This window comes from Phyllostomus hastatus, unplaced genomic scaffold (assembly GCF_019186645.2).
Source record: "Phyllostomus hastatus isolate PE091 unplaced genomic scaffold, TTU_PhHast_1.1 phas_scaffold_1674, whole genome shotgun sequence".
Lineage (NCBI taxonomy): Eukaryota > Metazoa > Chordata > Mammalia > Chiroptera > Phyllostomidae > Phyllostomus > Phyllostomus hastatus.
Window position 1 is genome coordinate 5,468,095 of NW_025334011.1, and position 25,410 is coordinate 5,493,504.

Sequence of the window (25,410 nt, forward strand, 5' to 3'; positions counted from 1 at the left end):
ACGTTTAGAAAGCTGTTAGTGATTCTTGTCCTGGAGAGAAACTATTGAATATTTCATACCTGCTCTTCTAGATCCCTCCCCACCTACAACTTCTTCCCATCCTTCCCTGCACGGCTGACCCATGGTGACTGCATCATTGGCTCCCTTGCCCTGGGGCTTCTGGTTGGTTTGGCTCCTGAGAGGCAGTTCCAGGAGACTGGAGAATGTGAGGAGTGTGATTGTTTTATTTCCTCAGTTCCGGCCAGGCCTGGTTACTGCAGGTTGGATTCATATCCACTGAAGGCAACACCCTCCGTCCATGGTCCTCCTGGGCAGTGATTCTCTGAGAGCTACACTCTCTCCTTGTACCTGCAGCTCCTGCTGTAGCTAGTCTTGGGGATGCTTCATGTTCTTCTTTTTTATTTTACGATTCTAAATGTGTTTATATAAAATACTTTACAATAACAATCTTTCACTGAAAATTTTAAAAATAAAGGAAATATAAAGAAAACGAACATAAGATGAACAAATTTACATAGTTTTGATATTTCATGACCTATAATTAGATTTTTATTATTTTATTATTTAAAAACATTTTATTGTATTTTTTCCATTTGTCCCCCTTCTTCTCCTTCCCCCCACCTGCAATCACCCCACTTTTGTCTGTCCATGAGTTCTTTCTTCCCTTTTTAAAAAAAGTTTTAGCTAAACAACTATACAGTAATATTTAAATAAATCCACTTGTTTTATACAAAAGAAACACCCTCCCACAGTGGTCTCATAACTTCACTTTGGCGAACACCAATTTGATGCTTTAGGATTTTAATATGTTAACAAATGTTCAAACTCAAACAATTTAGAAATATCTTCATATCAAATTCCTTCAACTCTGTGTCCTTTTAAAGGGCCAGTTTCCATGACTATAGTAGCTGAAAAGGTCCCCTCATTGATGGAGTCTCAGGTACCTTCACTTCCTCTGTAGCCTCCATTTAGAACGAGAATTCTTTTTCCTGGTGCTGGAATTACTGTTTCTATCTGTTTTAAAAAGAATTTTTACAAAGAGAAGGGAGGGAGAAAGAGAGGGAGAAAAACATAAATGTGTGGTTGCCTCTTGCACACCCCTCACGGGGGACCTGGCCCACAACTAAGGCGTGTGTCCTGACTGGGAATCCAACTAGCAACTCTTTGGTTCACAGGCTGGGGCTCAATCCCTGAGCTACACCAGCCAGGGCAAGAATTACTGTTTCTAAATGAGTCTGGTCAAAGTTCAGCTCATCTCCAGAGTCAATTATCTTCACAACAGCTGTATATCTGTCAATATTTCCTTAACAATGCCTGTTTTCTTATATTTCTCTCCAAGGTTTTTGGTTATAATTCTCATGATGATTTCAGGCTGCAGCTCTTTTATTTCCCTTTTTAATCTCCATGATTTCACCAAGTGTGGATTTCTTTTTCTTTTTTCTTTTGGTTGAGCTGAGCTCTGGAAACTGTTTCCATTTCACTGATGCTATGTCCCAATCGCCTTCAATGCACTTTGTCCCAAAGAACTTTTCTTGGAAGATGTTGCTGTTGAGCTACATGCTCCTTTATTCAAATTTAATGTCACTTTCTCTTCACTCTTTTCTCTGATTAATTCTGTAAAAACAGGGCCTCCTGTTCTTTCCTTTCCAGACTTCTTCTCACTTGCTCTTCAATAAATTTGTCAGTTTTTTCCTCATCAAGGTCGTGTTCCCTCTTTTTCTCTAGTTCAGGTGCCGGTGGACAGTTTCTGGGTCCCTGTCTCTCTACTGAGTGTACCGGCCTTTCAGTGTCTTATCCACTCTGCACGAGCCTTCTCTGCCCAGCCACGTGGTGAAATCAGAGTCCCACTGAGTGGCATCCATACGATGTGCTCTCCGTGGCAGATGCACTCGTTATAAACCATGTTGTCGTGAACTCTCTTTGTGCCAAAGTGTCTCCTGAGAAGTTCTAGGAAGTCATTTCAGAGTTGCTCTGAAAAATAATCCACAAACTGCTTAGGATTCTCTGAAGGCAGCATAAGTTGTCTCTGATGCAATTGGGACATACAAGGACACTTAAGGCCATTCTTGTCTCCGCACTGCTTCTGGCGCATCTGGCAATACCAGCACAGCTTCTGAAGCCTCTTGGATCTCATCCTGCTGGCGATGGCTGCAGGGGTAAGAAAATCTGTCTTCCCCCACTGTGACCACAGCAGCAATAACTTCCTGGAGCTCAGCGGTCTGCCACCGGAAAGCGGTGGAAAGGGGCTGGCAGGGATGGGCAGGACAGCTTCATCCCACCCCCACCGCACCTCCCAACTGCCCATTCCCATTTAATTTGTTTCTTATGGGTTTCCCTTACCTCGTCTACACCTTTATAAGTAGTTGCTTTATCATACTCACCTGGATCGCACCATTTGAGCATACCTGCTGTTACTAGATATAGCAACTTAACCATTTATTTATCCCCTCATTTTTAAAAAAATATTTTATTTTGCCCTGGCTGGCGTAGCTCAGTGGATTGAGCGCGGGCTGCGAACCGAAGTGTCACAGGTTCGATTCCCAGCCAGGGTACATTCCTGGGTTGCAGGCTATAACCCCCAGCAACCACACATTGATTTTTCTCTCTCTCTCTCTCTCTCTTCCCCTCCCTTCTCTCTCTAAAAATAAATAAATAAAAACTAAAAAAAATAGTTAAAAAAATATTTTATTTTTAGGGAGAGGGGAAGTGAAGGAGAAAGGGAAAGAAACATTGATGTGCGAGAGCAACATAGATGGGCCCAGGCTGGGGGCCCAACCTACAACCTAGACATCTGACTGGGAATTGGCTAGGCAACATTTTCGGTGCAGGCATCACTGCTCCAACCAGCTGAGACACCCAGCTGGCATGCATTTTAAACTGGCAGCACATCTCAGTCCAGAATAGCCCCATTTCAAGTGCTTAATGATCAGTGTTTATGGTGCTGGACTAAAGAAAAGGTATCTTCATGGCCTACTAGTTCCCTTAAGCTTTATTTGCCATCTGTTTCAGAGAGATGTTGGTTTAAAATAACTTGCACAGAATGTAGTTTCAGTATTTCTGTCAGGTGAGTAGCGACCTTTCAAGAGGTAAATTCCCACCCTGGCTGGTGTGGCTCAGTGGATTGAGCACCGGCCTGCAAACCAAAAGGTCACTGGTTCAATTCCCAGTCAGGGCACATGCTTGGGTTGTGGGCCATGTCCCTGGTCTAGGGCATGTGAAAGGCAACTAACTGATGTTCATATCACATTGATGTTTCTTTCTTTCTCCCCCACCCTTACCTCTCTCCCTAAAAATAAATAAATAAAATAAAAAAAAGAGGTAAATTCCCAGGAATCAGAACGTAGAAACTATTCAAGCTAGTTACTCGAGCTTTGTCAGAATGACTGCCCTTGTGTTTTTTTTTTTCTTATTGTGTGATTCCATTTATATGAAATGTCCAGGACAGGGAAATCCATAGAATGGAAATACATTGCTGGTTGGCAGGGGATAGGTTGAGGGAATGGGCAATAACTGCTTAATGGGTGCATGGTTTCACTGTGCGATGATGAAAATGTTTTGGAACTAGGTGGGGTAGTGGCTTTACAAACACTGTGAATGTACCACATACTACCGAATTGTTCCCTGTGAAATGGTTACTTTTATGTTATGTGAATACCACCTCACTAAAGATAAATAAATATACAGACTGCAAGAAAAAACTGTGAAGGCATGTATCAACCAAAAAAGCAAAAGATGTTTACATTTACAAAAACAGCAAGGGGTGGGGAACAATCTGATGTCATGCACCACTGCCACATTCACGTCAAGCTGTCCAAACCTAGTTAAGCCACGCTTCTGTACCCTATGGGCCTACCTGCCAACTGGAAAGGTCACTGCGAGTGTTCTAAACATCTAACACAAAGACTAGAATTCCAGAATTACCTGGTATTTCCTCTCTATTGGACATTTCATTACTAGTTGGGGTCATAAGTTCAAAGGCTATATTTATGAATGCAATTCTTGGATACACACTCTGATAAATACCAAGCATATTACCTGGGGCAATGGACTTCACTCAAAAGCCCAGGGCATTTGGCTGTTGAAACTATACAGCTCTCTCAATGACTCTAATACTCAAGGGATTAAAGGATACAGACTCAGATTTTACATACAGAAACACTAAAAGCATAATTGACTACATTATTATTATTATTTTTAATCCTCACCCAAGGACATGTGTCCATTAATTTTTACAGAGGAAAGGAAGGAAGGGAGGGAGGGAGGGAGAGCGAGCCAGGGGTTGGGGTGGGGAAAGGGAGAGAGAAACATAGATGTGAGAAACATGTACCTATTGCCTCCAACATACCCCAACGGGGGATGGAATCACAACCAAGGCATGTGCCCTGACTAGGAATCAAACTAGCAATACTTCTGTGCAGACTGCATTTTTAAAATGTTCATTTCCGATTCTGTGGAGCAGCTGCATGGCTACAGCTCCAGTCAGATGCCTGAGGTCGCTGGAATTCAAGGGGTCCAGGTCTGGGGAATTCCCGGACCTTTTAGGCCTATGGGGTTTATCTTGACTTCTACTTCAATGGCTATGTCCCCCAAAACGTCTTTTGGCCGGCCAGTCTGAGCTTCGACCTCAGTCACTACCCCTGCGTTTTATTTTCTTTTCTTCCTTCCTTCCAGCTTGAGGACTTGTGCTCCTGCTTGGGCATCTCCTCTCTCAGCAACCTCTACTGGATCCCCGCTGCCCCCATCTGTTGTCCTGACCTCAGGGGAGCTGGGTTGGTGATCCAGCACCTCCTGGACTCTGCCTTCTGACCCCTTTCTGAGTTCTTGCTCCAGTGCTTTTTAGAGTCAGGGTCATGCTTTTCCTTTATCGTCTTTCTTCTGGGAGTTGAAGAGGAGGCTGGCTGCTCCACCAGTACCTCCCCATTAGTCTTTCGTCTTCCTTTCTTCCTCAGATGAATTCAATGAAGGGGTTTGAGCCCCACAGCCCTTATCCTTTGGTCACAGTCTCTGCGTTTCTGAGTCCTTAGGAGCCCGATAGTCGGACACGTGATCCACTCGGATAGTTCTTCCTTTGATCTTGATCCCATTAAAATTATCAACCGCCAGAATTGTGCTTCTCTGGTCTTCATAGCAGAGGAAACAGAATCCTTTGGATTTCCCTGTCTTCTTGTCCCGCACCAGATTAATGTGAACAATCTCCCCATATTGTGAGAATACACAGATGATGTCCCCTTCAGTCAGCTCAAAAGGAAGTCCTCCCAGGAAGATCCAGGCGCTGTCCTTGTACTGGGAGTGCCAGGACACCTCATCCGCCACCCCAAGCTGGACCTCACGCTCGTTCAGCTCATTGATCAGCTTGACTTTAGTTATAGGGTTCATGTCCAAGGCCTGGGATTTCTTCAAGAAATCTTTCTCTTTCAGGGCCGCAGGACCCACACAGTGGTTACTCCCACGACCACCAGCGTTCTATGGGCACGCGTGTGACTGCAGCCGAATAAACAGGAACAGCGGAGAGACTGCCTGCCATAAAACTCCCTCCTCCGGGTTGGCTACAGCTACCTTGTCCACGTCCCAAGGCCGCTGCGCTGCTTGCTGGGAAATTGAGTTTGGGCTCAGTTTGCCCGGGGCCAAACAACCAGCGCTAGAACTACCTTTCCCATGAGACACTGCGGCACGGGCTTGGAAGGTGGGTTAGGGGTCGAGGGAAGTAATTGCTGCTCCTGTACTTCATAGAAGCGCTCGGTCGCCCCTGAGCGAGCGTACAGGGAAATGTCTGTTTTCAGGGAGGTAGGCCTGGTAGGAGGTGGACTCATTCTTGTCAGGTATTCATTCTTTCGTGTAGGCATTTGACAGTATTTATTGATCACCTACTGTATGCTCCTTACTGTGCACTAGGATGCCAGATTAAATACTCTACAAGCTCTGGGTTCAAATATTAATAGGCCTTTTCCTCTTCAGAGGCTCCTAATTCAGTGTCGAACAAGGACCCGCACCGTCCTCCGTCCTCAGGGCGCAGGCGCAATGTGGGGCCTGCCCCGCGTTTCCCCCTCACCGTGGTGCTGGGGCCAGTTAGTTGGCGACTGCTGTGGACGGGCGGCTGGCAAGGAGGCCTGGCTCTAGAGATCCAAAAAATAACCTGCATCCCTTCTGTTTGGGTTCTCTTTAGTATTCGCCTAGTTCCTCTTGTGTTCATACTAGCTACTTGCTTGCCTAACTTTATACCACTCCCCGCCCCCCGCCGCCTCTTGACCATTTATGTTTGTGTTCCCTTTCCCTATTCTTAATTCATTTTTGCCACTTTGCTTTAATGTTTAGTAGATATTGAATATTCTGGTTCCCCCTTCCCTTATGTTGTAAACACTTTTGTCTATATACACATGTTCATTGCTTAAATAGGTAGGACCATGTTGATAGTTATGTGAACAGTAGATTAGAGTCATGCATGACTAATTATAAATGTGTGGATATGGACAAGGAATAGTAGCAGCAGTAGCTATACCTTTATAACATTATTCTCAATGCTTTACATGTACTTATTGGTTTATTCCTTAGTAGTAACTACCTTATGAGGTGATTTCATCACTTCATAGAGAAAAAAATTCTCTTTGGTGCAGAGGTTAAGTCACTTTCTCAACCTAACCAAAACCAAATAATTTCCCAAGCGTCTTTGTGTACCATTAAACTGCCCTTACTATACTGCCCTTACTATTTCTATAACATGACTATAGAACAGAAGTTTCACCTAATGCTTAATATTGTAGTTAAGGGTCAGGTGTCAAAACTGAATCTCTAAAATAAACCAAAACTACACAAAATGACGTAGATGTCATTTCTACCTTGCTTAGCAGGAAACTTAAGAGTCTTAGGAGAACGAGTCACTTCCTGTATCGCAAAGTCCTGCTTGCTTACCCGGCTCTTGTACACTGACTCAAGTGTCAACTGTGGGTGACACGGAGCTCCTACTACTATGTGAATGGAAACTTTTGGTGTGGCAAAATGACTGGTTAAGTGTCATAAGCTTAGTCAAATACATGTTTGCATCAGACTAAGTGACCAAATAGACATTAAAAGGTGGAATAAATGTCATAAATTTGGAAGATATCTTCTTGTTTCCTTTTTGTGTGTGGCTTAACTCCATCTAATAGATCTCTGGGCTGTTTCAATGAAAAAAAAAAAAACACAAAAACAAAACAGTTAAGGCCTGTCTCTTGACATATGTGATTAATGCATGCAAGCACTTAATTTTTCTATTTAATAGTAAAATCTGAATCCAATTAATACCAGTGAAACAATCAGTACAGGTCTACAGATAAACTAGATTTGATGTGGAAATCTTACTGTGATGTATTACAGTAGCCAGTTTCTTCTGCTGACTTAACCAGTAAAGCATTCCAGCTGACCCAATGCCAGATAACTGAATATCAACTAATCAGTTGTAGGTAGTTATCGACTTTCATATGTGATTTATAGAAGCTAACTGCCCAGAGTTTCCATTATAAGAAGTACTAGGATTTCAAACCCCAGGTCTCCTTCCAAAGCCAGTTACTAGTTCTGCATGCAGATGTGATGGGATGGTTATGGAAATGACTCTCTCATCCCGTGACTCATTTTACTGTTTATTGCTTTTATTCTACTTCCTTATAAAAGGCTGGGTAACACCTTGCACTTTGTTTTTCCAATTAACTAACCCAGTTGTTTCACTCAATGACCTTGTCTTCCTTCCTGGCTTGCTTTTTCAACTCTTTCCACTTCTGTCCTGTTAAGATTGTTTTGTATCTTTATATGGACTTTCAGCCTGTTGACCCTTTTACTGTATCTCAATATCCAGTAGTCGTCTTTATTCCCTTGTTAGTTTGTCATTTTTCTCAAGTAACAATCTTGTAGCTCTATTTATTATGCCTTTCTTTTTTATGCTCTTAGGATTTTACTTATAACTGGGGGAGAGGGGTTCACAAACCCCTGATCCCCCTATGATTCCAAAGGCCTGCTCCAGAGACTGTGCTCTTGAGGTAGAGGGATTACCCAGGTGAAGAACCCATATTTTCTCCCAGCTTGCTGAGGAAATCTTTCCATTTTCTATGTGGTCTCATATTGTGTAGATCCTGAAATCTGGCTACCTTAATTATGCCAACAAGAAACTAAACAAAATGAGCCTTGTTTTTACTTGGTTCCCAATTCACTTCAATGCCAATCACAACCTTGGGGTACATGCTCCCTGGGACTCTGTGGTCTGGAGGTAAAGAACATTATCAGCAGCAACTGGGGTGAGCCCTGGTGGATCTCTCAGACTCTGCCAGCAGGTTAAGACATGGAGGTAAGCCCCGCAGTCCTGAAAGTTTCCTGCCTTGAAGAGCAATGAGGAGTAGAACATCCTACTAAAAGTAGGCAGGGCCCTAGGAGAAAAATACTACAGTGAAAGACGGGAAAGAACGTCTGAAAACCTTCCTGAAAATCTTCTCAGTAGTGTGTGCATAGGATGATGAACTCAGCTGTCTGGGTTCAAATGCTGACTGTTACTCATTAGTTGTGTGACCCTTGACAAGCCACTGAATCTCTTCTAGAATCCATTTCCTGGTGGGTTAACAGTATCTTCCTCATATGTTATGAGGATTTAATGTCAGGTGTTTATTAACTTGGTATACATTTACAACTCAATAAGTATTATCATTGTTCTGTTTATAATCACTATTATCTTATTATTGCTTAGATTGTCCTCTCTCCCTTGATTCGACATGAGGACTGAAATACCAGTCCCAGCTAGAGAGGATATGAGGGTGAGGAGGCATGTGATTATCGTATATAAATAAACCAGAAAAACGCTCTCTGGGTTCTGCTCCTGACCCCTTCCTCTACCTCACAGCTGCCAGTTAACAGTTGAGTTCTACTTCCTTCCTGTCTCCAAGGTAAAGATTCATATGGTTACATGTATAGGGAAACCTAGCAGAGAGGGCCAAAGGACTTTGCCAATCCTGGTCTGCTAAATCTTGCTGGATGAGTCAAAAGAGTTGACTTTTTAAATGTCTAAGATTCTGCCTATCTCATATAGCCTTTACATTGTTTTCTTGCTACACCCTATTCATTCTGTAGGTAAATTACATTGTCCCAGAACTCCTGTGGCCATTCCCTGTCATATCTTTCCTGGTTCGTCTAGTCGCTATGGAATAAAGGATGGGAAGGTAAAATCCCTTTTTCTCTCACTCCAGTGGGAAACTGCCTTGGCTCTACTGTTAAAAGCTCTTTGTAATTTTAATACTGTAATGTAGTTTAGCCTGTTTTCTATTCCTTGGAAACCGACCAAAAAAACCACAAACAAAAAACCCACATGAATTGGGCGAAGGAGAACATGAGCCATCTGCTCTGCCTTATGCCCCCCGTGGAGAGAGTTCTCAGGACTGAAGTTCCCACACGGGGGCTCAGCACAGGCCGCAGCAGAGAAGCATGAGGAGAGCCTGAAGGACTGGACTGAGGGCCTAGACTCATCCAGAGACAGCAGTGGGGTGGGATCCAGTGAAGTGAAGTGGGTGACGTGTTCCATGGAATAAGTATGCAGGGAAGTGTGCGTGGTTTTTATTACACACTAAAGAGAGAAGTGGGTCTCTGAAGACTGCCTGGAACAGGGTAGAGACTTTTGAGAAAGATAGACAAGGCTTTCTAAGCATGTTGTTCCTTTTTGCTGACCTATACCTAAAGTCCATGGTAGGGTCCTGGGTCTAGGGAACCTCCACCCAGGAGGGCATGAGATTCCCAGAGACTGGCTTCCACTCAGATAGGGAAGGCCAATGCCCGATGGGTTGGAGCCAAGATTCTCTCATTTAATAGTACCCATTCAGGTGGCAATCAGTGATCCTGGTGAACCTCAGTGATCCTGCCTGTGACTATGACACTGGGTCAGAGACAGTGCCACTGAGGGAACTCATTTAAAAGTATCACCAGGAAGTTATTCTCCAAGCCCATCCTCAGCAGTCGAGGTGGTACACAGTTTGACTGAAGAGCCTGCTTAGCTTCTTCCTTTTGACCTTTGACAGCCAAGAGCTCTGCCCAGGGCCTGAAGTACCTGTGGGCTCTTTCTCAGGCACTGGGAGGTATGGTGCTGAGGAAACTGGCTCTTCTGGCTGGTTCAGAAGTTGGGTATCAGTTCCTTGTGGGGAAGGACTATTTGAGATCTGAGGATCTCCAGTGTCTTGATGCTTCTGCCTCACTTGGATCTCTAGTCTGGTGACTGCCACATACAGATTCTGTAGATTCACGACAAAGGGTCTTCTGTCACAAACACTGCATGCCTCTGGTAGTTTTTGTGGGATTCAGGATGACTTAATTTCTCTGAGTGAATCCATCATATCTCCTCAACCTGAAGTGGCCTTTCCTCAGAAGCTTCTATCTGGTTTCTTTTTCTGATTGCAGATCCCTGAGGTTAGTGAGGTGATAAAAAGGAAAAAAGAAGCAGAAGTAAAACTTGGCCTATTTCTTTTCCTGCCATTCTTAGCAAGGGAGGAACCCAGAAGGTTCACATTCCCTTCCTCATGGAACTCTCTAGTCCTCTAAATTCTTGGCTTGGTTCTGCCTTTCTAATAAACCTGAACCCAGCATGAATCAAGTACCTACTGTGTCTTAATATTGGAAAGGTAGAGCTTAGATAAATTAATAAAGACCTAATAAAGAATTGGGTAATATTAATTAGGTAACTATTAAAGAATTAATAAGGTGGATTCATGCCTTAAAGTCATTACTGACTTTGGATTCTTCCAACTGCCAAACATTAGCAGAACGGAGGGAGGGGAGAAGCCAGAAAAACAGTGTTTTTGGGCAGTCTTAAGCTTAGATTTCTCTAAAACAAAAACAAGAAAAACCAGGTATCTTTTTCTTTTTTCATAACAAAAACTTCCCCTTGCCTTCAAAGATTATAAATAAGTTGGCAGAGCATGCATTAACAACCACAAATTGATGTAGCATGAGTTGAATTTGGGGTTTTGACCTTATACTCATCAATTCTGCCATATTAAACTCACCAATATGGAGTGGCTCAGTGGATTGAATGCCGGCCTGCCAACCAAAAGGTCACAGGTTCGATTCCCAGACAGAGCCTGGGTTGCAGCCCAGGTTCCTCAGTTGGGGGCGTGCAAGAGGCAACCAGTTGATGTAGCTCTCACACACTGATGTTTCTCTCCTCTTTCTCCCCCCTTCCCCTCTCTCTAAAAAGTAAATAAGATCTTAAAAAATAACCTCACTAATTTAAGTAGCTGCCATATTCTAAGATGGGTAACTTTCACTGACTTCCTTCTTTTGGAATCAGTCTCTGGTACATGAGCGTTAAGGCTAAGTCCTGGGACTGCATCTCTGTCAGCTGGGACACAGAGAGAACCCTTGGGGTGAAGAGACTCAGGTAGTGTGAAGCTCTGCAAGGTAGTTTGAGACATTAGGCCCCTGAAGCATGCCCAAGTTCCCCACTGTGCCCGAAGGAGGATGGCTTGGGTGACTGTATTTCTAACCAGTTCAGAAGATAGCCATGCCTCACCTTTCCTCCGGAAGATTGTATGAAACAGAACAAGTATCTTCTAGTGGACTTTAACTGAAAACGTTTCTCTTGACTCATAGATGGAGAGTGGATGACAGCCAGTGGTAGTGGTCAGGGAGGTTGGGGGTGGAGGGACTGAGCAAAAAGGAAAAAGGACTGAGGACATGGACAGCAGTGTGGTGATTGCTGGGGGTGGGGGTATAAGGAGACTAAATGATAATGAAAAAATATCCAATAAAGATTAAATTTGAAAAGGAAACAAATATGCTATCTTTATATTGTAGGATACTACAATTAGAAAATGTGTCAACATATAATGGGTTTTATTCTGAAATGAATTAAAAAGTATTTTAAAATAAAAAAATAAAAATGTTTCCCTCTATCTATCTCAGTGTGGTAAAGCCAATCCCTGTAAAAGTGGCAATATCTATACTTTCAGGCCCCAAATTTTAGGCAAATTACCAAAACTGGTCATGGTTTTTCAACTTAAAGCTTTCCTCTTTTTCTACAGTTGCTAAGTGCCCCCTGCTGGAAGCTGTGTTTAAAGCTCTGATTGGTCATTGTGCCCTAAAATGCTCAAACAGGAGACTCTGTGTGTGTCATCCCTGAACAGGGACCAAGGCTTCGCAATCGTGAGGCCACGGCACCAGGCCCGCGTTACGTCATGTCCCTGTGGCCTTTGCTCTGACACATATTTACCACAGCTTCATTGTTGGGCTGCTTCTTGTCTGGGTTCTTATCCCAGGCTGATGCTTCTGAGGGTGATGTTTGTCAACAGTCTCTCTCTACTCCTCCCACCAAAGGCTAGTTGCTTTGTTTTCATTTGCTCAGGATATTTGAAAATGGATAGAACTGGAAATTTGGAGTTGGTTGGGGCCCTGAATGTTGGCTTCTGATTGGTCTAGAAAAAAATACCTTTTACCCCCAAGCATACTTCCCCATTTTTTGGTGGAAGTTTTAAGGTTTGGGGGTAATGCAGTGACAGAAGTGAAACAGTTAACTCTCTGGACAGTAACCATGTTTATCAGATTCGTTTATGAGGCTGGGGTGGCCCAGACTGGTGCACCTCGGGCTGTCTGGTGCAGGGCTGGCTCGTTTCTAAGCTGCCGTGGGCCGACATCTTATAAAATGCAGGTAAACAAATTATCAAAAAAATAAGAGCCAAATTCTATTAGACTTAATAGACATAAAACATAGACAATATGTTTTGATAAACATACTCAGAAGAAAAGGGAAGAACTATCAATTGTGTATTCATTAAAATAATAGGCGACAAAGTATTACAATTGCAGAATGATAGGTTAGTGTTATCCAGAATTATGGTAATTGCACCAAATGTTCTTGCGCAGAATGAAAAGTGGGCATTAGTACTTCAAGCACTCAGTTCTTAATGTGACACATTTGCTTCTTAATTTATCGAATCTGGGCTGGACTGACAGCAGTGCTCCTCACAAGGGATGATGTAACGGAAGCACCCTGTTTTGTTTCAATACTTTTTCTAGTAGGGACACTGGTTTCATGCTGGCATGTTGATTGGAATGGAAGAAGACTTTAAAGCCATCACAGCAGGCTCTGGAGATACTTAACTTAGCCAAAATAAATCAAGGGATGCTATATTTTAGAAACTCAACCTTCAACCCTTTATTGCTAACCAGTTGTGGTTAAAGCTAAGGTTATCTTCCTGCAAAATGGATTCCAGGTCTGAATATTCTATGAATGGATCTTCTGATGGAAAGCAAAATTCAACATGTTCTACTTTATAAGGTCTTTGATTGTCTTGTAGATGTATGATAATCAAGAATCCCTACCTCATTTATAATTTTAAAATTATGTAATATAATAACCTCATTGGCTCAAGAGTGTAACTTTTGCTTTTTCTCCTCTATCTTACCTGTAACTGCATACCCATATTGATGTTTGGAAGCTTTCCAAGGCTGTCGGTGCGGTTTGGAGTGCAGGGAGCATGTAGAAGCTCCCTTGTCTGCTCATCCACTTGGATCATTCTATCAATAGGTTATTGCCCAACACTGGAGAAAGGTATGTAATAAATAAATGATGTCAACTATTTGGAGCTATAGTTTTTGGAATCTTACGTGGCTGAGGAAGGACTAAAATTTATGATGGGAGCCTTAAAATTGTTGGAGAACTAAAAATGCCAAGATTTCACTATGGCAAGTTTCAAAAGTGGCTAAATCCTAGAGATTGCTACACTTGGGATGCCGTGCCTCCAAATTCCCATAAGAGACTATGCCAGTGCATGCTTGAAGAGTTCTAGCCACCTCCTCTTTCTCTCATGGTATCCCCTGGTCTGCCCTCTGTTCTTTGACAATGCAATTGGTCCTTGCTTAATTGATACGGCTTGATCCATAAACATGGTTTCAAGCCATAAGTGCATTTCTATGCAGACCAGGCTATGATTCCTTGAGACTATCCTATATAGGGATTCTGGAGATGCTGCTTTTCCATGGACTTATCTGTGCTTTGCTGGGAGGTGACATAATTTAGACATTAGAACAAACACAGACTTGGCAGCCTGAACTGAGCTGGAGTTCTAGACCTTCAATCTTCTGACTGTATAACCTGTTGGTGAACCAGTTCCTCCCTCCAAGTCCCGGTGTCTGGTTAGAAACAGATACCAGGGTTGTTGGGACTGAGCAAAGTACACAGAAGAAATTTTGTATAGGACAAGGAAATTGTTGATCACTCCAGTTATTTTTTTGCCTGACACAGGACTTAGTCTGCTACTATAGTTGTCTAAGATAAAGTTCTTATCCAGTAAAGGGAACAGAGGCAGAAAGAGTGGGTGAATCCAGAGCCTGCACAAAGGGGGTGTTTAAAACATTTTGCTCACCAAATGTTGCTCACCAAACTGAAACACTGAGTCTCCCATAGCAAAGTAGTCTAGTACAACACTTTTTAATCGTGCTGCACATGGGAAATATTTGTTTAACACATACTGGAGGGGATGTGAAAAGCTAGATAAAGCTGCTCATGGCTGCAAGCCCCAGTGTGTCTGAGGAATGAGAGATCTGTGTCATATCCATCAATGTAACCCACTGCGCGAGGCTTCTCAGGTGGAAAGCTCTGCTCAAGGGTCTGGTCTATGTGGAGAAAATGTCCTGGAAGGTTGAAAAACTTGATAGGATAAGCGGCATACTTCAGATTGTATTCTGTATACCAGGGAAATTTGGAGGTCAAATTGTTGTTGTTGTGGTTGTTGTTGTTGTTCTTCTTTTTTTTGGTAAAGATTTTATTTATTTACTATTTTAGAGAGAGGGGAAGGGAAAGGGAAAGAGAGGTAGACAAACATCAGTGTGTGAAGTTGCATCTCACGTGCTCCCCACTGGCAACCTGGCCTGCAACCCAGGCATGTGCCCTGAATGGGAATCGAACTGGTGACCTTTCAGTTTGCAGGTCGGTACTCAATCTACTGAGTCACACCAGTCAGGACAAAAATCATTCTCCTTAAACATGAATAATCATTACTAATGGGAAGACAGGGTGGGGCAGAAAAGCTTCATTTTGTGAAGTCCCTTAGCACTAACTCAAGATCTAGAGTCACTTCTATTTCTTGTGACCTCCTGGGCCCGCAATGACCACTTAGCATTGTCAGGTCTGCTACTGCTCCTAGGCTGAACTTTATACATTTTTAGTGATTAATTTTTTGTTTGCTTATATTCTGAGCTCCCATGTTGAACACCAGTCCCAAGAACTTGATCCCTTCTTAAACGTACTTCTAGGACCGTGGCAATGTGCTATGTATGCGATTTACCCAGGAACAGTGGCTGTCTCTGAGGCAGAGCTTCCCTGTGTAGTGTCCATGCTGTGGTCAGCCCTGGTGCAGCCTGGTCAACCACTGAACTCTACCATGAATCAGTTCTGACCTGGGGAGGTAGCTTCTTTTGAGGTTCACTTTGGTCATTCTATAAAATAAGGATAAAGGGTGGTATTAGCTCTAAATTCTCAACTACTCGAAATTGGACTGATCTTGGAGTTTCTTTTGGTGTGACTGAAGGTCAGGGAAAGAAGGGAAATGGAAACATGACATGGTAACTGTCTTTACCTTGTCATGTACCACCTTGATATAACAGAGTCACGTCTCAGCAATTCTGTGTGGCTCAGAGGTCTCTGATCCAACAGCGGATGAGAATTGTGAGACACATGCCCAGACATGAGCTCGGGGACTTTTTTCTGTGTCTTCCTGTACAAGAACAGCTATGACTGGATCTCTTTCGTATATTGGGCTTTCTCTAAATTGTCATTTGAAGACAGGGGTCAACACTGGAGTTTGGAAAAACCCTGCACACCATAATGGCCAGTATCAGAACTGACACCAGAGACTAAGCTGGTCCAAGTTCCCTAGGTCCTTCTGGAGAAGGGTTGCCTTGTGTGTCTCTCTGGCTGGCTCCTGAAAGGCAAGGGAGTGAGGGTTGCTTGAATAAATCTTGTTTCTTTGCTTTTAGGGGAAAGAAAGGATGTGACTTCTGAACTAAATGGGAAGTGGACAGTGAAACACTGGACACATGGAGGACTGAGGCAGTGGCTTCTGCTTTGAGTGGTGCCAGGAGACCATGTGGAGTTGAGGGGTGGGCAGTGAAATGGCAGGGAGAAGCCTAATTTGTAGCTACTTGGATACATGTCCCTTGTAGGACTGCCTGCCTGCAGTCTTATTAACATCCTTAGATATACAGGATGACCACATTGTACTGTAGGCATGAAACTCCCAGTAGGGTTGTTTAGTAGGTTTATATCAAGGAAAAGGAAATAAAGTAGGGTTTTAGTATTGGAACACCCTGGCAGTAATTTTTGGTCACATGAAAAGAAAACTCAAATATAAGTTTTGTTGCAATGTTTTGTAAGAGCCAGCTGTTGGTTCCTTGAATAAAGGACAAATTCAGTGAAAAGACCAGTAGGGCTACCCTTTGTGCGCCAGTAGACAGTAGGAAGTCTGTTTCCCCCTGACTTCTTTGTGGGATTGCACCGGAAGATTCTTTTTTTTCCTTTATTCTTGATCTCTTCCAAATGAATGTTTCTCAGGGGAATGATGTACCTCCAGCCAGTGGTTTATTTTTCCTCCCCTTCTCAACCGTATCCAAGGGAAGAAGGATTGGGTTAAATGAGTCTGGGAACCATTCATGAGGCATGTGTAGCTGAAGCCTTCTCTCTAGCTTTTAGAGCCATCTGCCCTCTTCAGTTTGTGGAAGAAACCTTGAAAACAAGCAGGATCTCTCCACTTACGTCAGAAGGGCCATTAAGCCTGGGTCAGGAGGACTATTGCTTCCAAGCTTCGTTCTCTGATCCATGCGGTAACAAAGGTAGTTTGAGACAATGACCTTGGTCTAGTTTTCAGCTGGGTCAGAACCACGTGGGGAAAGTGAGGTGAGCGGCACCTCAAACACCAGCCTGGGATGTGAGTCACTGCGGTGCCCCGACAGGACAGCCGGGAGAGGCACACCGGCAGCCTGTTGCTGCTGGTCCCATGCCCGTGGCTCCATGCCGGTGTGCGGCAGAGTTGAGGCCCAGCCATGTGTTTTCAGGGGCCCAGGTGCTCCTGACAGTACTTGGTCTCAGCTGAGCAGCAGGGCCAGGCTGTCCTCCACGGTGGGGGTGCCACTATTCCAGAAATTTACTGTGAAAGTGGGGTCAGAGAGATCTGGAACTCAGCCAGGTCCCAGTGCACATGAAAGTGAGCCTGGTGTTCCCAGGCAGTGGCCTGTCAGCTTCTTGTAATGCATCCCGTTATAGAAATTCTGGATGAGCATTTCTTCTCAAATATGCTGGTTTGGAAACACAGTGGTCCTGGCTTCCCAGGACAGACAAGGATTAAACTCTGACCTCCTGGGAGAACAGACTATGCTATCTGTTGGGTGAGGGTTTTTTTATGGTAGAAAAGGCTGAGTGGAACAAACTAGTATTGCCTCTACCTACGGAAATAGTAAGCCAAGGGAAGAATCACATTCTGAAGGTTAAGTATTGTTACCAGGGGCTTAAAAGAGGAAGGGATGGGGTACCTACTACATCCCCATTCAACCTGCCTGTTTGGCTTGTGCAGACAGCAGATGGGTCTTGAAAAATGACATTCAGGATTATCATAAATTTACCTTAGTCAGGGGGTGACTAACTGTGGCTCCTGTCACAGATGCGATTTCATTGTCTGAGCAAATTAGCACATCCTCTGGCACCTAATATGCAGCTAATGGTCTGGCAAATGCCTGCTATTGAAAGCCTATTACCAAGTCTTAGCTTTGCTGGTCTGTGAGTGAGTGGAACTGAAGTGGGACACATGCCTTGCCCCAATGGCTAGAGAGGCAGACTGCTCCCCCTGCTCCCCTCTCCTGGCATGGAGAACTCTTTCAGGATGGAGTTTCCTGTTAGCGCTGAGGAAGGCCTGCCTGGGGACGGGATGATAGAGTCGTCCTTCTCTTTTTGTGTGGTTGTGCTCAGGATTTTTGTTCTACTGTATTGCTAGTTTCTTCAGTGGACCCAGAAGTTTCCCAGAGCTGTTTCTGTTCGTGGATGACTGTGTAACAACTGGTCTTTGTTAGGGGACAGAGACCGGGGTCTTCTATCTCGTAATTTGGTGATGTCACTTGAGATTATGGTTTAGTGTTACATAGGGTGACAAGTTGACGAGGGGTAGACTGGTCTTCTTTTGACGTGTCAGCTTGGCTGGGCTCCAGTCCCGTTATTCAGTCAAACATTGACCAGGTAGGTATTTCTGTGAAGGTGTTCTGTAGATGCAGTTCAAGTCCAGGACAGCTGTTTTTAAGAAAGGGGAGTTACTTTAGATAACTGGGGCCTGGCCCAGTTTAAAGGATTTAAGAGCAGAGCTGAGGCTTCTCTGAAGACAAAATCTGCCCGAGGGCAAGACTGAGCCCTGCTTCACAGTCCAGGCCTGCGCTTCCCTTGGCCTGCCCCTCCCTTGGCCTGCCCCGAAGATCAGATTCTGGATCTGCCTCCTCTGCCCCACGGTGATCAATATCTTTACATGTATCTCCTACTGATTCTGTTCTCTGATCGAACTCTGATGGACACTTATTGTTAAGTACCTGATATAACTTAGACTGAAAAAAAACTTTTCCCCAACCACAGTAGTTTCAACCACCCAAGGGAAGAGAAAGATTTACACAATCTTAGAAGTCTGAGCCTTCAGTGCCCGCTGTCCTACGGTTTATCCTCTTCTGCCACCTTGTGGTACTACTTGGAAGTTTACCGTGATGACTGCTGAAGGAACGCACCTGAAAATTCTTAAGCAATTCTGCTGAGTCACCTTCTCATAAGAAAATAGGGAATTAGGCCAAGATTACAACCAGGTGAATCACATTTCTCTATTTCTCCAGTAATTGGAGTTGAGTAGTTAGACATGCAACGTGTCACCTTCCTAGCTGAAAACATACTTTAGAATGTGAATATTTGTGATAAGTTAGAATAAGTGTTTATTTCTTCATGTTAAAATTTCAGAATTAAAAGAGCAATATCTTCTCTGTAGGAAAGCTTTGTATATTTTTCTTTTGAGGTTCAAAGTCCCTCCTTTCTCACTACCCACCTCCCCATCCCACTTAGCAGGTGTTCACTGTCAAAGTCACCTAAGGTCATGCTTCAGAAGGCTGAGCAAATACCAATGAGCATAAAGGATTATAGAAGCACAAGAATTACTTTGCAAAAAATTTGATTATAATGTACATGTTTTATGTGATTTCCCTTTATACTCGATATGTCATGGTCATTCTTCAAAAAAGATCTGCTCACTTCTTAATGTATCCCCAGTAATGTATAGTATAAATGGACCATAATTTATTTAATGTTCTCCTTATCGATAGACATATAGTTTTGTCTAGCCTCTTGGCAATGAAAAATGATGCAGTGAACAAACTTACAACTATAGCCTTGCTCTCCATGCCTTGAATAGCAACAACCCCTTCTTGATACTGGTGCTGAGTACCTTGTCCAATGCTAGAAGCAACAAACCTAGCCTACGATAGTCCTTCTGGCTATTTTCTCTTGGTTCTCTGTCTGTCCATCAGCTGTACAGCCATCAAAGACAAGTGTGGCCTTGAAGGTTTTTTGCTTAGATCTCCCTCCCTTCCCACGCAAGAACCTCCCATTCAGCTGCTTGCTGGGAGTACAAATGCTAGACAGCCTCCAGATGTTGGTCCTTCAGGATCCACCTCAGCTTTTGAGCAAAGGCATGGTTTTCTGTGGCCTACAGCCAACGGCTGAGCATGGCAGTTATGACTAAGACCGGTTTCTGCCCAAATGTGTGATCCTGCTAACAACAGTCTTTAATCTGTGGTTTCCTGCTGGGTTGGCTACCACTTAGATCTGCACAGCAGTGGAGGCTCTCCCTGCCACTTCTCTCCCTGCTTTCCTTTCACACAAGCCAGGGCTGCAGAGCCACCCGAAGGCTTTCCCTGCTGTGGCTGAAAGAATAATGCCCCCTGGAAATGTCCGCATCCTAATGTGGTGAACCTGTGAATATTACTGTGCAGGCAAAGGAGATCTGCAGATGTGATTAAGTGGAAGATCTTGAGATAGGGAGGTTGCCTTGGGTTATGTGGGTTGACCCATGTGATCACATGGGTCTTTACAGAGGAAAAAGGGAGATGGGCAGGAAGGAGAAGTAGAGATCAGAATGATGTGAGGCCAGGAACGTGGGCTGCCTCTTAGAAGCTGGATAAAGTAAGGAAAAAGATATTCCTCTAGAACTTCTGGAAGGAACGTGGCCTGCTGAGACTTTGATTTTTAGTCCAATGAAACCCATTTTAGACTTAAATTCACAGTCTACAGTTCGGAAGGTTATATCTTAAGCTATTACGTTTGTGATCATTTATTATAGTAGCAAGGAGGAATTAACACTCTTGTTCAACCTGGTGTTCACTTTTTGTCTTTCACAGGCATTACACTCAGGAGACCTATCACACACTGAACTCCAGAGATCTCAGCTCACTCAAAAGGGTTCAATGTTATCAACACATTTGTGCAGCAAAATTTGAGAAGCCTGGGCAATAATCATCATGGCTCAGAAGTCTAAGGAATACCTTAAGAAGGTGAAAGGGAAAATCTCAGGCAGGAAAGGCAGACAACAATGACAAGTGGCCAGCAGCTCCTCAGAGCAGACCTGATTGTCAGGACCGATGTGGCTAGCAGCTTCTAAGGTAGACGATTCAACGGGGAGGGCACAGCTCGCTCACTGGAGGCCCCCGTGGCTGGTGTTTGGGCCACATTCCTTCAACGGTGCTGGTGACTTTGACATCCTTGATTTCAGCCTTAATTACTACCTTAAATTAAAGGGTTTTCAGCTCAAGAAGTGCTGTCTAGTTGGAGAACAAAATCAACACGCAGCAATGTATGGCATTTCTATCTACTAACAACAAACTACCAGAAAGAGAAGTGAAGAAAATAATCCCATTTGTAATTGCAACAAAAGAATAAAATATATAGGAATAAACTTAGCAAAGGAGGTGAAAGACCTGTACACTGAGAACTACAAAACATGGTTGAAAGAAGTTTCAGAAGACACAGAGAAATGGAAAGGTATTTTGTGTTCATGGATTGAAAGAATTCACATTGTTAAAATGTCCATATTACCTAAAGCAATCTACAGATTCAATATAATCTCTGTCAAAATCCCAATAGCATTTTTCGCAAAAAAGGGCAGCTAATTTCTGACAAAGGACCCAAGAACATACATTGGAGAAAGGAAAGTCTCCTCAACAAATTGGGTTGAAAAAAGTGGACAGCTACACGCAAAATAATGAACACTATCTTACAACACACACACACAAATTAATTAAAAATGGATTAAAAACTGAATGGAAGTCCTGAAACAATAAAATACATAAAAGAACACATAGGCACTAAGCTTCTGGATGTCAGTTTCAGAGCTGTTTTTTGTGATTTTGACCTCAGAAGCAAGGGAAACAAAAACAAAAATGGTCTTTTCTTCTCACCCGAGGATATGTTTATTGATTTTAGAGAGAGAGGAAATAGGGAGGAGGGAGAGAGAGAAAGAAAGAGAGAGAGAGGGACATCAAAACATCAATAGGTTGCCTCCCATACATGCCCCAACTGGGGATCGAAGCCACAGCCTAGGCACGTGCCCCAGCCAGGAATCGCACCCACGATGTTTTGGTGTACAGGTAACACTCCAGCCCCTTCGTTCTCTCTTTCGCTTCGTTCTTTTCTCCATTTTCTCTGTTCTGCCTTTGTTCTCTTTGTTCTCCCTGTTTGGTCGTGAGCATGCACCATGCTACATAGATATCAAGTTATAATATCTTACATCTGAAATGTATGTTATTAACTAATGTTACTCAATAAAAAATAATTTGAAAAGGAAGATTACTAGAAGTGCAATGAAATCCTTTTAATTCAAGGAACTGATGATATCCAGAAGGCATGAAATTGATCTAAGGCCAGATTCAAACCATTTCTGACTCCAGTGGTCATACAATTTTCATGATGTGCTGCCAGCCTTTCAGTTTATATCCTTAACAAGGAAGGAAGGACCCTTTCTTTATTAATGTGATTGATAGGTTTCTTGAGAATAGTGGTTGAAAGCCTAAGCAGTTTCATCTTGTCACTCTTTTTCTAAGTATGGTTCTTAAATTTCAGGGGCATTTTTGTTGACAGGATGAACATTTATAAGTTTTTTCTAGAAGGGAGAATTGAGTTTCTGGAACTTTAGAATTCTCCCCCTTAACACCCCCCCCCCGCCCCCCGTCCCACCCACCCCACCATTCCTCCAAGAATGCAGTCACAGGCATAGTTTGAGTACTTTAATATGGCACAGGGACACGAAAGAACTCTGGACAGTGGGAGAGACAACAGGAGATCAATGCTCTGCAGTGCACATAGAGTTAAATGGATGGCAGGCTTGCTTGAGAGGTGAACAGTCAACTTGACTTGGAGATTTACATACTGGGTGATGATACTTAAAAGTTGAAAAATGAGTAGACATTTATTGAGGAGGGCATTCTAGGGGACAGCATGTGCAAGTGCTCAGTGTTTTGCAAATAATCATTATGATCAGGCAAATGTCTATTTTCTACCCTAAGACTGTCAGGAGGTGAGTGGGATGTAAGCAGGAACCAAGTCACAGAAGGCGCATTCCCTGTTGTAGCCTTGGTCTCTCTGCCTCCAACCTCATCTCAACTTGCTGTGCTTGTCTAGATGAGTGATGAGGGCCTAAACTATGGAATGAGATATGATAGATTTGAGAGGTTTACAGATTGACGAGGTGCCAGCTGAAACTTTTCCAAGCGTCCCCGTTCTGTGGAGCCTCAAACTAATTGGGAGACAACTGGCAGCCAAGAGATGGGAACGTTAGTAGTTATCCAATTTCTTGTCTGACTCAAGATTCCCTGATTTATTTGAGATCCATATCTGAGGCACTTTTTCAGGGACAATAAGAGACATTTAGGCACACCACTAATACTTGTAATTCTGAATTTCTTTTCAGCATAGTGTGAGAGCAGTCAAAACTTAGAAACCAGAACTTAAGTAAGTAATGGGTTAAGAAGAGAGTTCAAAGCTTGAATCCTGGTCATTACTAATGTAAAACGTTGCTAGCACTTGAGTCTCGGTACAGTTCATTTCCAATGCAAAGACACATAATATAATCTCTATTTTGATTGTACTATATCATGATAACTGAAATATATTGAGCTAGTATTTTTGCTTATGTTTCAAAGGCAAATAATATAGAGGCATATTCATACCACCCTCACTTCTAAAATTCTGCCTTCTTTCACTGTAACTTCACCAATGTGACGGTTTAAACTGTTCATACCAGTAAATTCATGGCTAATCAATTCCAAAGGTTGTCTAAATAAATGACATTCAATTTCCAAACAAAATGGCTCAGTGGTCCCTGTAAACATAAAATAAATTTAATGGAGGATATCGGGCAACTCATGGAATTATCAGGAGCAGGAGAACTGGGCTCAGAAAAATGTGAAAATAGAGGCACAGCTTAAAAAACCACATATTATGCTGTGTGAAATCAGTCAGACAGCAAAAGAAAAATACCATATAAATCACTTATATATGGACTCTAAACAACAGAATTAATGAATAAACAAAGTAGAAACAGACTCATAGATGCAAAGAACAAACTGATGGTTGACAGAGGGGAGGGGACTTGGGGGACTGGGTGAAGAAGGTGAAGGGATTAAGAAGTATAAATTGTTAGTTACAAAATAGTCACAGGCATGCAAAGTACAGCATAGAGAATATAGTTAATAATATTGCTATAACTGTGTATGGTGCCAGTGGGTAGTGGAAATATCAGGGTGAACACTTTGTAAAGTATATGATTGTCTAATCACTATGCTATACACTTAAAACTAAAACAAAATAATATTGAATGTAAAGTATAATTAAAAAAATAAAATTTAAATAAAAAACATACCACAAGAATCATCCGAAGATACAGGCGTCAGTACTGGGACTTTCTGCAGCTAGCAAAGCTACCGTCAGTGAATCTGCAGCAAGCAGCACCAAGAAACAAAGACACTTGAAAATTTTGACATTTTCATTAGTGGATACTGCTACACTCAAAGTCCCATACGCAAACATTTGAATGACAGCCCAGTTGCCAAGAAGACAAGGGGAAGTTGAATATACTTTTGGACTTCTGGGTTTGTAGCAGGAGCTAAGTGCTATTACACAACAAGACTCATGTAGGGCCCAATAAGAAGGGGTTCATGCTGGGTATATATTATGTATTACCACACTAATGCTGCATTAAAAACCAGTCCAAACTTAGTGGCTTGAAGCAACCACTTTTTGTGCTCCCAAGACCATGGATTTGCAAAATAGTTCTGCTGGGTTTAGTGGGCAGTTTGTTTGGTCTTGGCTGGATTCACTCTGCCGTTTGGCTAGTGTGTAATAATGGTCTCAGCTGGGATTATGAGATCTGTTCTATGTATTTTATCTTCCAATCCAATTGGGCACATTCTCATGGCAATTGCAGAGGTCTGATATCCAGGCTTGAAACTCACACATTGTCAGTTCTGCCACATTCAATTGGCCAGACTCCAGGTTGAAGGAATAGGGAAATTGTGTTTCTTCTTGTGAAGAGGTAGAATCTAAGACCAATTCCAAAAATAACCCCAATTCTTCACCTCTTCTGTGTCTACACTCTTTTTACTTTTAGAATGATGGGCAAAATCTTGTCTACCTTTCACATAGCCTCCCAGCTTCTTCTGTTCTCTTAGATATTATCAGTAATTATAGGTAAATATGTGTGCATGGTTCCTTTTGTACACAAATTGTTGCATATTTCACACAATCCTGCAGTTCATGTGACTTGAAGATTGTCCTGTATCCGTTAGTGTATATATCTCTAGTATCAACTTCTTAAAGTGGAATTGCTGTGTCAAAGGATATATGCATTTTAAAGTTTGAGAGTGACAAACTGCCCTCCATAACAAATAGTACTAATATACCTTCCCATCTAGAAATCTGTTATTATGTACTTGTTTTAAAAAGGCAATCATCAAACCATTTTATATTATACATGTGGCTTTTCAAAAGGTATCTCAGTGAATTATTAAAATTTATTTTAAAATTTCAAACTTACAGGAAAGTCACAAGTACAGTAAAGTACTACTGTATACCCCACCAAGACTCCCCAATTATTAACTATTAATTTAATTTTACTCTGTAATCTTCTCTGTATATAATATCCCATTGTCATTATTTTTCTAAACCACTGGAAAGCAAGTTGCTAACATAATTCTCCTTTCACCCCTACATGCTCCAGTATGCAGTATTTCTGGAACACAAAGACCCTCTCTTACTTACAAAGCCACGACACAACCATCCAAAGCAGAATATGAATACTGAAAGAACACCACTGTCCAAAAATAATGCTGTGCCGTGCATCACCTCAGGGGGCA

The 25,410-nt window shown here is 42.7% G+C and overlaps 1 protein-coding gene, 1 long non-coding RNA gene and 1 pseudogene across 3 annotated transcripts; 1 reads left to right on the top strand and 2 right to left on the bottom strand.

The window, feature by feature from the left end:
• Positions 1-25,410, bottom strand: part of LOC123831061 — a 30,016-nt pseudogene that overhangs the window by 2,942 nt on the left and 1,664 nt on the right.
• On the bottom strand, positions 4,268-5,535 carry LOC123831319 (RNA-binding motif protein, X-linked 2). The gene has a single exon (XM_045858175.1). The coding sequence runs from the start codon at positions 5,374-5,376 to the stop codon at positions 4,996-4,998; it is 381 nt and encodes a 126-aa protein (XP_045714131.1). The 5' UTR covers positions 5,377-5,535; the 3' UTR covers positions 4,268-4,995.
• LOC123831320 lies at positions 5,729-22,114 on the top strand. 2 transcript variants are annotated; one of them, XR_006787884.1, is made up of 4 exons: positions 5,729-5,819; positions 9,085-9,173; positions 13,434-13,546; positions 20,404-22,114. It is a non-coding gene; the product is annotated as an uncharacterized LOC123831320 (long non-coding RNA). The 2 variants fall into 2 exon arrangements; XR_006787885.1 differs by lacking the exon at positions 5,729-5,819 and adding an exon at positions 7,954-8,311.